The 16,211-nt window shown below is 28.7% G+C and overlaps 1 protein-coding gene across 1 annotated transcript in view; it reads left to right on the top strand.

Annotated features, from left to right (window-relative positions):
- The window catches only part of LOC113375866 (neuroligin-1), a gene marked incomplete in the record, with an annotated part of 295,207 nt that overhangs the window by 266,022 nt on the left and 12,974 nt on the right, over positions 1-16,211 (top strand). The window contains 4 exon segments of the mRNA XM_026615815.1: positions 4,289-4,431; positions 4,508-4,608; positions 11,724-11,885; positions 14,634-14,756. Coding sequence (XP_026471600.1) covers positions 4,289-4,431; positions 4,508-4,608; positions 11,724-11,885; positions 14,634-14,756 — 529 coding nt within the window.

Raw genomic sequence — 16,211 nt, 5'->3', positions numbered from 1 at the left:
TTATGAATATTAGGTATTTTCTGTGTATGAGGTTTTTCGCACTAATAGTAAATAATATTGAGATTTATATCAACCGCACAAAGTATTATGAATGAAGATATTATATGAATTAATTTAATCTATAGTGTCAAAATATACAATACTTTGTGAAAAACAAATAATATTTCTGCAAAAGCCAGTATTTCAGTTTATTGTGTAATGAAAGAGAATAAAGCATACAAAAAATATAAGGAATCCTCTCATATGTGATAATGTTCGTCGAGTTTGCTGGTTCGCGTCGTTGAACTCGGACCTCAAACAATAAAACGACTGGTCATTATATTTATCACAAGCGAAGGCGTTATACAAATAGAATTTTCTAATAATAAGAACAGAATTAGACGGAATTACTCAGCTGATTTATTATAACCATTATTTGATTTGATTGCTATTGAACGTAAATATTTAATTGAAATTTTCTCTTGACCAAGCAATTTTTTGAATAAACGAATATTATCATACCCGGTACATCTTCAATATTAAATGACTACATTAGTGCAAATATTGTCTAGTATAATTATTCTAACTCTGTCTTCGTGAAAAGAAGTTTCATGAGATTGATATAAATATTGTCCAGTTGTAAGTAATTCTTCTTTTCATATTCTGAGGGAATTGTAACTTTTAATTTTTTCTTATTTACTAATGTATGTACTTTTTTGGAAATTGTTAACCAAATTTCCTCTTCACAAACATAAATCTACTGTTTATTTTATTTTCTTACTTATTTTACTGTGCAAATAGTTAAACAATATACCTACAAGTAAAAGTTTATATTATATATATATAAGTCAAGCATATTAGATTGGCCAAAAAGAAAACCATTATTGTTTTGATAGATGGATGTACTGATAGATTTTTTGAAAAGTATAGATCAAACAATTTCAGATTTATGCTCGCTGGAAAAGAGACATTTCGCAGCAAAAAAATTATTTTGCTGTTTTTGTTTGGTGCATTCAGTTGTGAATCACAGGTGTTAAAAATGGAAGTGAACAAGGAGAAAATTTGGTACATTTTACACATGTTCTTTGAAAAAGGCAAAAATGCAAGCCAAGCGGCTTAATTTGTGAATGGTGTTTATGGTTCCGATACTGTAATAGCCAATTATGCGCAATTTTGTTTTCGTAGATTTTGTTCAGGAATTTTTGAAAATGACGATAAATTCGGAAAAATGATCGAAGTTGACCAGTATGTTAGCAGTCGTAAAGGAGCTAAAAATTGACCATAAAACAGTTTTAAACCAATAAACTAAATTTCAAATGAAAAATAAATAACAATCTTTTTCTCTAATCTAATATATGTACAATACTTAAATATATATTTTTCTGCTTCTGCAGAAGTTCACAATTAAAGTGAAGTATCACTTCTCAAAAAATATTAATGATAATTAGTAATATTGTTGTAAAATCTACTATTAGATTCTTTAGTTTGATCTCCATATTTTCAAGAAAATTTCAATTTCATTAAACTTTTATTTAACGCGCACCTTTCTATTAATAATAAAAACAAAATTTTAAGCAAAGTCTAGTTTTGATACCCGCTTCAGGTAGCCTGATGTCAAACAGTAATGACATTGGTTTTTACTTGAAAAATGGAGAGTAATGGGTTTTCAATTTAAAATAATCTTTGGCCGACATTCCTGAATCAACAACAAATACACCACTATTGAAAAAATTGCATTAATACAATTTATCACATAGAGTTAGGACAACTGTTTGGGTTGTCAAGTATAAAAACCTACATAGTTTGTATTCAGCTTATATTACCCTTAAGTTTCCATCGCTATTCAAATAATTAAAGAACAAAAAACTATAAATATTATTTATATTATATATTTTGCCAATTTCTAAAAATAATTGCATAGAACCCGATCAGCATTTCAAAGATTGCACTTGTTTATTTGTTAAAGCACAATTAATTTTATTTGCATATTCTAATCTATTTCTCTCTTTTCTCGCGAGTATGTATTTAAATTGCATCGTTTTATTTATTTGCTTAGAGATAATAAATTTCTTTTTACGATAATCGTATTTTGTTATGATATGACAAACTCACCGTAAAACAAACGGGAACATATGGTGTAGTGATATACGATCCGTAGTTGTAATGCAAATAAATAAGATATATGAATATCATTGAGCATAAAACGCAAAGATGTCACATAACTCTACTGTGGCATATCTGATACTGAATTTGAATACAGTGTTTGTTTCAAATAAGATATAGGGTAGATCGGGGTTTAAAGGTCCGCGGGTAAAAAGATCCACCACCTATATCTCAAAAACCAGTAAAGTTAAGCATTTTTTAATAACTGAATATTTGAAAGTAGACGGAAAATGACTTACGACCGCACTTTGAACGACCGACATGTTTGAAAATCCATGACAAAACTATTTTCTTTTGTTGTTTAGTTTAAGAAACCTGTGTATAATTTTTAAGTTATTTAATTAATTTTAAGTTAGATTCAACTTTTTTTTATATAACCTCTATAAGACCTTGCACTTGATTATGGTGAAAGGACCAAATAATCTTTTACGTTGGCATAGTTGTAAAACATAAACATTTCAAATAAAAAAGTAAATTAAGTTAAATAAAATAATTTTACAAAGATAAATTAAATATTAATATCAATATTATTCATAAATCATATCAACATTTTTGAAGTAAAACTTCTTTAGACTAGGGTGTAAATCCGTACAAATGCAACGGAAGTTCGTTACGGCACAACTGTACGTTATTCGCTTTTGATGAAATCATTTCAATACGGGTCGATTGTGATTAGTCGTAGTGTATGTGAATAGAGATCTGTCGTTGTATGCGTACCGGCATCAAAGTTGTATACGATCCGATATCAACAAAGAAATCGGCATAGATAAATAAACATTTTAAAGTTACATTGCAGTACAAATCTTGATTTAATGAAAAATGCCTAAATCAGAAGAATATTTCATACTGATCCTTGAAAATATTGATTAATAAAATTAATGATTAGTTAGTTTATTGATTAGAAATTATTTCTATATTATTCGCAGTTTCTATAAATCTTTGAAGTTATTAAAATGGAAAATATTTTTTAGACAAGACAGATATTACAGCTGTTCAAAGAATGAGATTATAGCGCCAGCGAAAAAGTAATAAAATATAAGCAGCCAATGAATGTATGTTAATTTTAATTACATGAAGTTGTTCAGATACAATTCCATGATGAGTGAAGTTGCGAAAACAATATTTGTTTAGACGTTGTTTAACATAATCCACTATGTGAACGAATATTATAGAATTTATTAATCAGCAATTACTTCATTTCTCTAATGAAGCTTCATTTCTAAATGCTAATTACAATGACAAGCCGATCATGTCATATTTTTTTTTTTTTTTTTTTTTTTAATTTTTATTTTCAATAGCAATCAGAATACATAACTATTCTATGAGCTATTTGGCTTATGTCATTCACTCACACACATACACACACACTTGCAAACACACATATAAATTTATCGGATCAATATTACAATCATATTCAGAGAATCACTTCAATAAATGATTCAATTATTCTGTTTATATAAGGTTGTGGTAGTTCTATGGTTCCTCCATATTATCTTCGGGCAGCTTCTTCTTCAGTCTTCTTGAAGTATGACTTTAATTACATTATTGTTTTTAAATATTATACATATTTTTAATACTATTATAAATATATAATTTATAATTTATCATTATATAAATGTGTATAATGGTTGACACTAATAAGTGTGTGCATCACGAGTGTTACCATATTACTAATAAACATTATTCAAAATATTTATATGATCTAATTATTTTTACTTAAATGCTATCTTGTACAGTAGCAAATATGTTTTTTATACTACAATCGCATGTGAACCTTACGCGCACTCTTTTTTTAGAGATTACCGTCATAAATATTTTTGAGCAAAAATATCATAACATAGTTAGTGAGAAAATAAATTTAAAGGAAAAGTGTCCGAACTTTCAAAAATGTTTCAGATTATTTGAAAGCATACTCTGGAATTCCATGATTCGAGTTATTTAATACTAGTTTATTTTTAAATATAAATAACTTAAAAAAACAATAAATGTGATTTACAAATTCATTTCAAATAGACATATAATAAAAATTTTAAAATTTTGTTTAAAAAATTGTGTTATATCAAGCTAATGTATTTACTATATGTTTCTAAATAAATTTAAAATTCAAGACATAAAATAATATATTTTATAAAAATATTTATTTCAGCGTACTGGCACGGTTTTTGGAGAAGATTTACCATTTGTGCTGGGTTTGCCAGGACCACCGTTGTTTCCTGCAAACTCAACTGTTCAGGATCGTCAAGTTGCTGATTTATTTATACAATATCTCGCCAATTTTGCACGTACAGGGTATGTAAAACCATCATATTCAAAAATGTTGATAATTCAGTTTACTCATTTTAATATAACTGTATTTTTAATTAAGGAATCCCAACGGTCCGTCCACTGATTCAAGACCTGATCACACATCGCCTCAACCATATTGGGACTCCTATGATACAATTAATCAACTATATCTCGAATTAGGTGAGTTTTTGTAGATTTTTCTCAATTGTTTTAATGTTACGTAAATTTTATAAGTTATTTTTATGTTTTAGAATAATATGTGAAAATGATGCTGTACGATTTAATTTTTATTGTAATAAAGTGTTATATTATATAATAATATATATACGCAAGCAGTGTACGCTGCAAAGATGTAGCTTTTATACCTGAATTAAAAGTGTATACAAGTCTGCATGGAGTTAAATAAAATAAGTAGTATAATAAGATTTATTATAACCATAAATCTAAGTGAAATTATTCCAACTTAAATAAGCACATTGGATGAAGATCATTGAACTGTCCGTATGGAAAATTATTATAGTAGATAATGGCAAAAAATCGAAAATGAAAGTTTTGCATATTTATGTTTCATGCGTTTTTGATCATTTTGGCATACTTTAGAAAAAAATAATGTATGTATGGATACAATGTTTCGTCATGAGCACGGATCAATGATTTTGATTGACTTAAAAAACATTTGATTCCTTCTGACTGGGAGACCTAATGGTTAGTTTTATGTAAAGGCAGGTCTAACCACTTGGTATTTTGAAAATACGGAAAAAAATGCCAAAAATGGCAACTCAGTTTTTGAGAGAATGGAGCGTCCAATTGGTATGATTATCCAACGGAGTTTTTTATTTGATTTTGAATTTGATAAATACTAGGAATGCCACCACTTAATCTGCAATAAAAGATTGGTTCATAAATTATTCTTATGTGTTATTTGAATCCTCTGAGATTATGCAACGGTACCCACTCGATCATCAGGATGATAACAGAAAATACAATGAAACAACGATTCTAACGTAAATGAGAAGTGTTTTAAAGAAGAAGCGATTATTCTACCGCGGATTCCAATGACACCGTCAGGTTTTATCATACAATTTAATACGTTACAATTTAGCATTTTCCAAGAGCATAAACAAATCTCAGGGTCAAACAATGTCCATTTATGCCTTATATTTAGAATACCAACGTATTTCGCAATCGTATGTGTCAAAATCGAAGAATAAATTTGTGCTAGCTAAGGAAAGTTTAGTCAAAAATATTGTGCATCAATTAGTTTTACTTTAATTTTATAATGGCATTATTGCGAAATAATAACTGAATGGACAATTTGTGATATAGGAAAATACAATGTAAAAAAAACAGATAAATTTAAAGGACAAAAAGTAACAGTATAAAAAAGTTTACTATTAACAAAGATATATTCAATTAATCATATTCAAATATTAAATTTATATAAATATATTAAACAAAATTAGATATTAATTACATTACAAATTACAGACAAAGAATTTTTAAAAAAAATGTCACAAAAATTTACTGGTTAAATATGGTATTCCCACTTGAACAATATTTATTTAAATGTTGAAACATTTTGATTAGATATGAATTATTTATATGAATCTTAAGGTAATAAATAACATATGTTGTATCTCAATTTAACGAATATATGTTTATGGTCAGGGGCTGTAGCAATAGTACAACATAAAAGAATTGGATCTGGTGTTGAACAAATTAATACAGACAATGTACTGCATAGGGTTTGTCGGTTTTCAAAAACCGGTTTTAAAAACCGGTTTTTTGGCGAAAATTATGGAATTCGAAAACTGGTATTTTAGCGAAAATAGTCGGTTTTTACTGTATATGTGGAAAATAACAAATATAGCCAAATATGAAAGATAGATGAAAACGTTTTGATTCTTGAAATCATATCGGTTCAATAGCATTTAATATCTTATCAGTCTGCAATGGTTCCCAGAAAGGCTTTGTATATATTAATTTAGATTTTTATACCAGTGTATATATTAATTTAAATCAGTGTGACTTCTTCTTGAAGAAGTAACTTCCTCTAATCAAACTTAAAAAAAGATTTTTAAACCCCAGAAGCCATAAATAAAAGAAGAAAAAGCTTAGAATTATTTTATCAGGCTTTAAAAACAATTAAGCATAATTTGGTCGCAAGTATGAGAGTATTTTCTATTTCAGTAGCAATTTGATAGACGTTCTCAGAAGTTTGAAATCATATTTTATTAAACAAAAAACAATTAGAATGTTTAAATTAATTAAAATTGCTCAGAACAGACAATACCCGAGTTTAGCTTAATTGTTTTTAAAACTATAATTGATATTAACAAGTATATATCAACATGTATCTATTATTATTTTATTTTATTTTATTTTATTTTTATTTATGTATTATTTTTATTTATTCGAAAACACTCTTTTTACTATCATAAAACTATTTTCATTCTTATATGTGAAATAAGCATGAATAACGAATAATTATTTTCAAAGTTATTTATGCAAGATAATCTATTATTTTTAAATTACTAATTAAAATTAAAATAATTTTATTTACTATCTATAAAATTGAACAATAAATAAATTCAGTCAAATACTGCTCTAAATCACACTAAATTTGCGGATTAATTACAGAATATTCGAGGAAAAATGTATTTTCTATATGAAATTCGAAAACCGGTTAAAACCGGTTTTTTAGTACAATTAAAATTCGAAAACCGGTTTTCTGAAATGTCGGTTTTTGTACAAACCCTAGTACTGTACAATTCTTGAACACATCTTTTAATTGATTTACATTTATGAAACAATATTTAAAAAATATTACAGTCAAAAAATATAGAGCGCAATAAAATATTAATTAATCAAAGTTATATTAATCAAATGCTATAGATATGTGTAAACATCATAAACCGTATAATATAAACAAAAATTGAAAGGATAAATATTATATTTTTGATAATTTGTTAAAATAATTTTATGTGACTGGAAAAATGAGACATACGTAAGTGTTCAAAAATAAAATATTTTTCCACAAAAACTATTCATGTTTTGTATATAATATATGAGCTATTTATAAGCGCTAGATATATTTACATATCCTCTGTCTTGTATCTCGTATGTGTCTTTAAATTTAAATCAATTACTCGAACAACCTGTTCAATGTATACATACATAGGAGATGTCGAATATGATCAAGCAAATGTGCAGTTGTACCAGCGCTGCGGACCTAAACACAGAAGAAACTCCCGAGATAAAAAGTACGAGCAAAGTAACCACCTTTGCCATGTAAAAGAAAGTCCCCGGGGGCACTAGGGATGCAGATATCTATTTTATGGGTGTCACATGACGCAGTAAGCCGTAAAAGTGTTCAGGGTTTTTATGCGAACACAAGTTTTATACTTCGATCCAGTCAGGATAGTGTCGCTCAGGAACAAGTGAAGATCATTGAAGAAGTTGCATGAACTCAGTCGATGGGAAGACGGAGAGGCGACGGAGCAATCAAGATAAGAATGCTCGAACGATCCGGGCTTAAGAGCATTGCGCAGGGAATATTGTTCCGACTTGATCCGCTTTTCTATTTTGTTACATTGGAAATCATATTGATTATTAATTAAATTAACGTACGTCAACCATTATACAATACTTTGATCTAAATCTTTACCCCCACACATATAGGTGTTTTAGTGTTTTAATGGGTATGAATACTTAAACATTTGACCTTGCATTGATAATCTAATTAGAAGCATATAACAACAAAATTTATATTTAGTATTATGTTTTGATTTTACTGATGAAGGTTTAATGATATTTATGGAAAATCACTAACCGGCAGATCTGTATCACCTGACGTAAAGGTGAAGTATTTTTACAAACAGACACAAAACATAAAGAATGTAAGATACACGGCGAAAATTAACATTAAGAAGATAAAAACAGTACTAACAAGCAAATCGAGTAAAAAACAATAATTATATTTGAAATTTATAAATTACATAGGGGAAAGTTTCCGAGTGCCGGACACCTAAGGTTTTTTATAAATAAATCAAAAAATATTTTACGAAATGTTTATTAAATTATGACTCATGTTAGATAATAAAGTTAAAAATCAAACTAAATTAACAAAAACGCAATTTTTGCTAAACAATAAGTAATACTATCAATCAAACTTTGGTAACAAAAGATATGATTTTACAAAGTGGCACCTAGTACCGGACATTTCAAAATAACTAGCATTGAACACATATGGAGCCATCTCCGCACTCTGGAATGTCTGCACATTTGTGTTTGATAAATATTCTTAGATATTGCAAAAAAAATCAATAATTATCCACCCTTTTGGCTGGGCCACACCGATGTTCTCAGCTGGAGCATTCATCATAAGATTTTCATTTTTTGACTAAAAAATACCAAAAATGGAGGTATGCAGGGACCGTTAGCACTCATACAGAACAAAATTAAATAATTAGAATAAATTACGTCAATTCTCACAAGAAATATCAATATGTTTACTGTCCGGCACTAAGGGACGACTTAGTGTCCGGTGCTGAGGGACAGACATTTTCGTTCATTTGATTGCACCTACTAAAATTGGTTTAAAGATCTAATAATATTCTACCATTTTACGGATATCAATCAAGTACAACTTTTATTTTTGTATGCCACTTAAATATAAATGCATAAATACACATACAATTACTTCCATTGATATTTAGGTGACGCCGTGTTTTTGCGCTTTTCCGATTTTTAGTGATATGTAGGCAAACAACGGCTTAATAATTAATAATTGATAATTTAATAATAGTTAATAATTTTCACTTCCAAACATACAACTTACACTCGATTTCATCTGGCAATCATAAACAATTAAAAAAAAGTGTGTTTCTAAGCACTATCGTCAAATCAAAAGTGTGCAGCAATGAGTTAATCATATATTTCTACGGATCACTTATATGAAGAAAGGCAGATAAAAACTGCCTAAGAATTTCGAGATTTGGTGCTGTTAATGATTTTCAAAAATAAAGTGGCCTGGTAAGGCAAGACATGAAAAAATATTGCGGGAAAGGCAGAAAAATAACTAGAACTGAAATTATTATTTATTATTAATCATTTTTTTAAAAACACAACGCTACTGGACTAGGCTCATATTAGGAAATTAATGGCTTTGACATGACGCCATTAGAAAGAAACTTAAACGACTAATGTCAGAATTGACTGCACAGCAACCACATAGAATTTGTTAGTTAGTTTTTAGTACCATTTTGTATGAACGTACGAGCTTATCATAGCCTTGTCATAACGTTGGTCTACTTTTCAGCAGAATTTTTCATTTTAAAACCGGATTACCGGTAAATTACCGGTATTTTTATTATCTTAAACAAACGTAAACAAAATTGAAAGTTACTAGTACAAATATAAAACTAGTGGGGTGGGTGGCATCGTGCCTTAAGGCAAATTGCTGGAACTTCCCGTACCGTAACGAAATGTTCGAGGAATACTGAATGTTTTCAAATAGATTATTATAAATATTGTAACATTGTCTAATATTTATAAGAATTATATAAACTGAATTGCAAAGTTGAAATTATTTGTTTCAACAAAAAACTAAAAAAAAAAAAAAATCGAACAAAAATTTTTTTTCCCAAAATCAATTATTTTGTTAAGACAAGCAGAAAGTTTTTTGAATCATTCAAATCGGACGCTTAGTTCTCTCAAAAACTGCCATTTTTAGCTCCGTATCTTCGAAATATTTAGCTCCGTATCTTCGAAATGGCTGGTCCTGCCTTTGCCAAAAACTAATAAACACTTCTCCCAATCATTACTAATTGAATGTTTTTTAGATCATTCAAATCGGATACTCCGTTCTCTCAAAAATTCGATTTCTATTTTCCGCACTCTTTGCTCCGTATCTCCGAAACGGCTGAACCTGCCTTTGCCAAAAACTAATCAGCTCTTTTCCTTATCAATAGGAATCGAATGTTTTTTGAACCATTTAAATCGGTTGATCCGTGCGCCCTAAAACGTGACTGGAAATTTGTATCCACACATACATACACACACACACACACACACACACACACACACACATCCATTTTTTCTGAGGTATGCCAAAATGTTCAGAAACCTTCAAAACGTCGAGAAATGTAAAAATTTTCAATTCCGATTTTCGGCCCATTACAATAACTTACCCTACGGGAAGTTAAAAATGTATATACAACTACAACTATATTCAACTATATTAAACAATAAAAACAATAAAATAACACAATAAATTTTTTCAAATAGTAATTTAACAAAATTATATACAATTTAATTAATTTATTATCACTATCGAGTATATTGAGTACTTTTCACCAAAAACAAACTTATGAGTAAGAAAGACCAAAAACTCATGAAAGATCATATTACATTATTATAATAAACAATATTGTCTGTATCAGATGTGTTAAACTGGCATAATCTCCAATATTTAAAAAAAAATTCTACAATAATTTAAGATCGGATACTTTGTCGAGATAAATAATAATTTACTATAATTGTTGAGTATTGTTATTTAAAACAATGTGATGCTTCTATAGTATTTTCAACCTTCGAAACGTTTTTCAAAAATAATATTTTATAATTGTAATAAGAAGCAAAAATATTTAGTAATTATCATAACTATTATGCATAAAGTTAGAAAAAAATAGAGATTACGCAGGGTTAATACACAAAAAATAGAGATTACGCAGGGTCATTAAAAAACTGTTACATTTTTACATAAGATGAAACAAACATCATTATCTATCAGTCCAATTCTATTTATTGTAACACGATATGTAGCCCTTAGTAAAGCAATAAATATTAAGTTTAATGACGAGTTCAGATAATATTTGACATTTGTTTATCCTATAGAATCACTTGAAGATATAGCTGTTTATGCGATTATAAAATTTAAAGATAAATTTGTTCCGAGAAATTTCAACTTTAATGTATTATGTATCAAATAGCGCTTATGTAAAAATACCGAAAATACCGGTATTTTTGGGGTAAATGCCGGTAAAAATACCGCCGAAAAATCGGGCGGTTTACCGGTAATTTGGTATACCGGTATACCGGTATTGCATTCCCTATTGTGCATTATTCATAGCAGTTTGTACATGCACATGTTTATTAATATGTTATAAAACATAATTTTGTTTTGTGCTTATTATATTTTAAAAAACAAAAACAGTAACTGGAATTTATTTGTCGTACTAGTATTACGTCTCAATAAAACAAAAGTGATTGAAGTATCCAAATTTGGATTGCAGGTGGTCCCGGCTTGGTGAGCAGCGTTCGTACGCATTACCGCGGCCACAAGCTCTCGGCATGGCTGTCGCTAATTCCGCAGCTGCATGGAAATGCTGCAACTATGTCCGACTTGCCGCCGCGTCATCACCATTTCAGGGAAGAGGGTCCGCAGTATTATGATGGTGAGTTTGGAATTATAACAGTTATGCAAATTATGAAAGATAATTGCAAATAATAAAATTACGTAGCTATGTTTTTGAATGCAACTGTGAAATGTTCAATGTCAAATATGTGGGCGTCAAATATACACAAATGATGTTATTTTTTAATCTTATTATATAGGAATATTTTTGATATTACAATATCAAAATTTTTACTTATATTTATCAATAATTTTATACAAAGTATTTTTATAATTAAACTACTTAGTGTAAGCTTAGCTGTAGGCTGCACCTAATTGTTATACTTATTAATCACACATATATTAATATGTTGAATTATCATCGATTATGTCAATTATTTACAAATAGCAGAAAGTTCATGCAACTTGCCTTAAGGCAAAATGGCCCTTACCTCTAGTAATATCTCGAATGGGAAGTTTATGTTTTTAACTTCCCGCAAAATAAGTTATAGTAATTGCAAAAAAATCAAAAATATAATTTTCGTTTCAAAAGATTTTGAACATTTTGGCATACTTTAGAACAAATGAATTTATGTGTGTATGTATGTATGTGTGTATGGGTATGTGTGTGTGTACGGATACAAATTTTTGTCGACAATTTTAGGAACATCGATCAACTGATTTAAATATTTCAAAAACATTCGATTCGTATTGATGGGGAGACATGCTGATTAGGTTTTGGCAACGGCCGTTTTGAAGATACGTGGCAAAAAGTGCGAAAAATGGCTCTTCAGTTTTTGGGAGAACGGAGCGTCCGATTTGAATTTGTTTGAAGCATTTTGTGTGTATTGACGAAAAGAGGAATTGATTAAATTCTTGGTAAGCTAGGGCCAGCGATTTCGGAAATCTAACAAAAAAGTAAAAAAAAATGGAAATCATTTGGAGATCAAAAATGACCATTACACATATTTAAATCAACTTATCGGATATTTCAAAGAGATTTTAGTATTAAATACGAATTTTGTTTACATTTCTATGGGTCCCATACCAATGTTTATTTGTTAGATTCGCGGCGATAACGCGCTTTAATATTTTGTCTGTAGAACAGCTACACAACGCGATTGTTTGATAAAAATGTTCAAGATTTTCAAAAAAAATCTAATTTTTCAAAAAAGTCACATTTTTTCGAACATTTCAGTATTCTCAAAAATCCTTTTTTTTTCAAAGTTTTCAAAAAAAATATATATATTACTTTTTAAATTTTATTTTTGGTACAGGATGTTTTAGAAATTTGCCTTAATGCACGATGCAATGCACAATTAGTTTTATCTTTATTTGAAGAATGTGCACAATGTAGTGTACATTTAATAAAATTATATTCAATTCTTTATTTCTTCGCGTATAGTTTTGGAAAGTACTTTTAACTTATTGAATTTTTGACATAGTATTTTAAAGAATCCATGAACCACACATATACGTTGTTTTCTAAGATTCAAGTAGTAACCATGTCATAACACAAAACTTCAAAACTACTAACAAAAGTAACAAACTTTTGCTATTGAGACTCTGACGATCAACTTACTCGAACTTGCTGATATGAGATCACTTGTCATATAACCCTTGGGTAACATTCGTAATAAGAAACATTTTAAAATTTTACGTTCATATCACAATGTATTATTGTCTTGAACAGAATTTTGTGTATATTTATTACGATTTAATTATATTATATAATTATTCACGTATTCTTAGTAATTACTACTGCATTACGCTAATTATATAAAACATTCAAATCAAATTTTTGGTTGTGACATCATTTATGCAAATTTATTCTATAATTTTTCATAATTATTTTTATTATGTAAAACAAACATCAAATATTAAAGCGATGTCGATTATCAATTTTGCAATATTATTAAATATATAGCATTTTAGGGCAATAATAATTAATTAAATGCAATTGTATCCGACTAATTATGTTAGAGACTTTAAATTATTAACTTCCCGTACGATAAGTTATAGTAATCGCAAACAAATCGAAAATAAAATTTTCATATATCTTTACGTTTCAGAGGTTTCTGAACATTTTGGCATACCTTAGAAAAATAGATGTATGTGTGTGTGTAGACGATTTCGAGAACACGATTTGAATAATTCGAAAAGCATTCGATTTGTTTTGATAAGGAGACATGCTGATTAGTTTTCGGCAAAGGCAGGTCTAGCCGTTTCGATGAATTGAAAAGCCAAAAATGGTAATTCAGTTTTTGAGAGAACGGAGCGTCCGATTTGAATAATTCAAAAAACATTTTGTTTGTATTGACAAAATGAAGTACATTTTTGCAAAAGCAGGTCTAGCAGTTTTAGAGATCAAGTGTAAAATGTAAAAAACTGCCATTTGGCGATCAAAAATGATCATTAGACATATGCACTTCAAATTATCAGATATTTCATAGAGATTTTAATAATAGGGTAAGATATTGTTTACATTTTTATGAGTTCTCATACTAATGTTTATGCGTTAGACTGCGATGCGCCGCTTTGCTTTGAAACAAAGTTCAATATTTTCAGTGAAATTAACAGTATTAAAAAATTTGAAATATAAATAAGTCAAATTTCCAAAGTTTTCAAAAAATATTAAAGGTTTTTTTAAAAAAATAATTTTTGGTACGGGAAGTTCCAGCAATTTGCCTTAAGACACGATGCCATGCACCACTAATCAAAATGATTATTTGTCATGCAATGTAAATATTATAAACGGCATTAAAAAACACTTTAAAAAATTATTATTATTTTATTTCTTATTTTACAGGATCTGTACGTCCACAAAGTGTTTTTAAAAGCGCAGTACGTTCGACAAGCACCAAAGCTCCAGTCAGTACAACGCCGACGCCGAAAGAAACCACTACCACGCCTTCTACAGCAATTACCACAGGTAGAATTTCCTCTATAATGTAAGAAAAAATTAAGTTTAATGATGGTTATACGATTAACCCAAATTATGTTGATGAAGTAGAATATTTTTATTAAATTTACTAATGAAATTCTTTGCGGCCGATTTTTTTTCAATTTTTAAAAGCAATGCTGTCTGAGCATTGTATGATCATGTTAATGTAGGGCGCAGACGGAATGCAATAATGGAAACGTGTTTAAACAAACGTACTACATCCTTTTCCCTTTGGACCCTATGTCAAATTCAGTATATATTTCAGCTGTTATGGCGACTTTCACTACCGTATCCTGGTACAACCGTACCCAGTATTGCCTATTTTATTAATGAAAAGTGTATTTATGTCTACTATTAAGCTTACATTTCTCAAAGATTTTCACTTGATTTTGATAATTGTTTGCTTTACACTGGTTTAAACAAAAATAAAAATTTAAATAATTATTTATCCGCAAAGTTGTATATAAAATTCTGTAAAACGGTTATTTTATTTGGTAGCAATAATATCAATAATTTTTTTCTGGTGTGATATGTTTATGAAGCACAAAAAGCTTTTTGATTTAAAGCAGAATAAGAATAAATAGAAATTATGAACTATTTATATTACAAAACTCAAAAATGAATATGTTATTTCTATATGTTTTATATAGTTGCAATAATCTTGACGCTATTAATCTTATAATATAAGCTGGAATGTCCTTATTGATTACATCCATTATATGTGCTTTTTTATTTCCACATTACGGGAAGTTCATGCAACTTGCCTTAAAATAAAATTTCACTTACAATCACCTAACACCTTGGCTGCGGGTCGAAAATGTGTCGAAATCGCCTCAAAATAACTAACTAGTTAGTTATTCCTATCTATAAAAGAAAGGTCCAAAGAACAAAGGACACCACCGCCACTGAATTAGTGTTTTTACTTTTGAGTTTTTCATTCATATCAATACTTTTATCCATTAAAACACATATACCATATACATATTTGCAATAAAAATGAAACTATTTTCACTCTAGGTATAACTAAGAATAAGCCTGTCTTTCTTATCAAGCATCATGGTATTAGCAAGAGGCGAATATACTATATTTTCTTGCAAGTGTATTATTACTTTTAACCTCACAAATTGTTACAACATTTCTCACTCTGATAATAAATAAAAATAGGTGTCGACATTCAATAACCCGCATTACGAGAGGATCACCTATTCCGATTTGGCTGTCGATAATGTATCAACACCTTTTAATTTTCCAGAAAAAACTTAATAATCAATAAAATACTTCATAATGCAATCGAATTAAAAGATATAATCGAAGGAGAAAGGAAACTATTTTTTTTAATGAAACGTTCTATCATAGGAAAACGGTATAGGTTCAAAGACCTCCGCAGTCAAGGTGTTAATATATAGTCATAGTCTTAAAATATTATAAACAAATTTATATTTC

The sequence above is a fragment of the Ctenocephalides felis genome, unplaced genomic scaffold, assembly GCF_003426905.1.
Source record: "Ctenocephalides felis isolate EL2017-DRISC unplaced genomic scaffold, ASM342690v1 CF-g0.4_SCAFFOLD_01886, whole genome shotgun sequence".
Taxonomy (NCBI): domain Eukaryota; kingdom Metazoa; phylum Arthropoda; class Insecta; order Siphonaptera; family Pulicidae; genus Ctenocephalides; species Ctenocephalides felis.
This window is presented reverse-complemented; position numbering and strand designations above follow the sequence as displayed.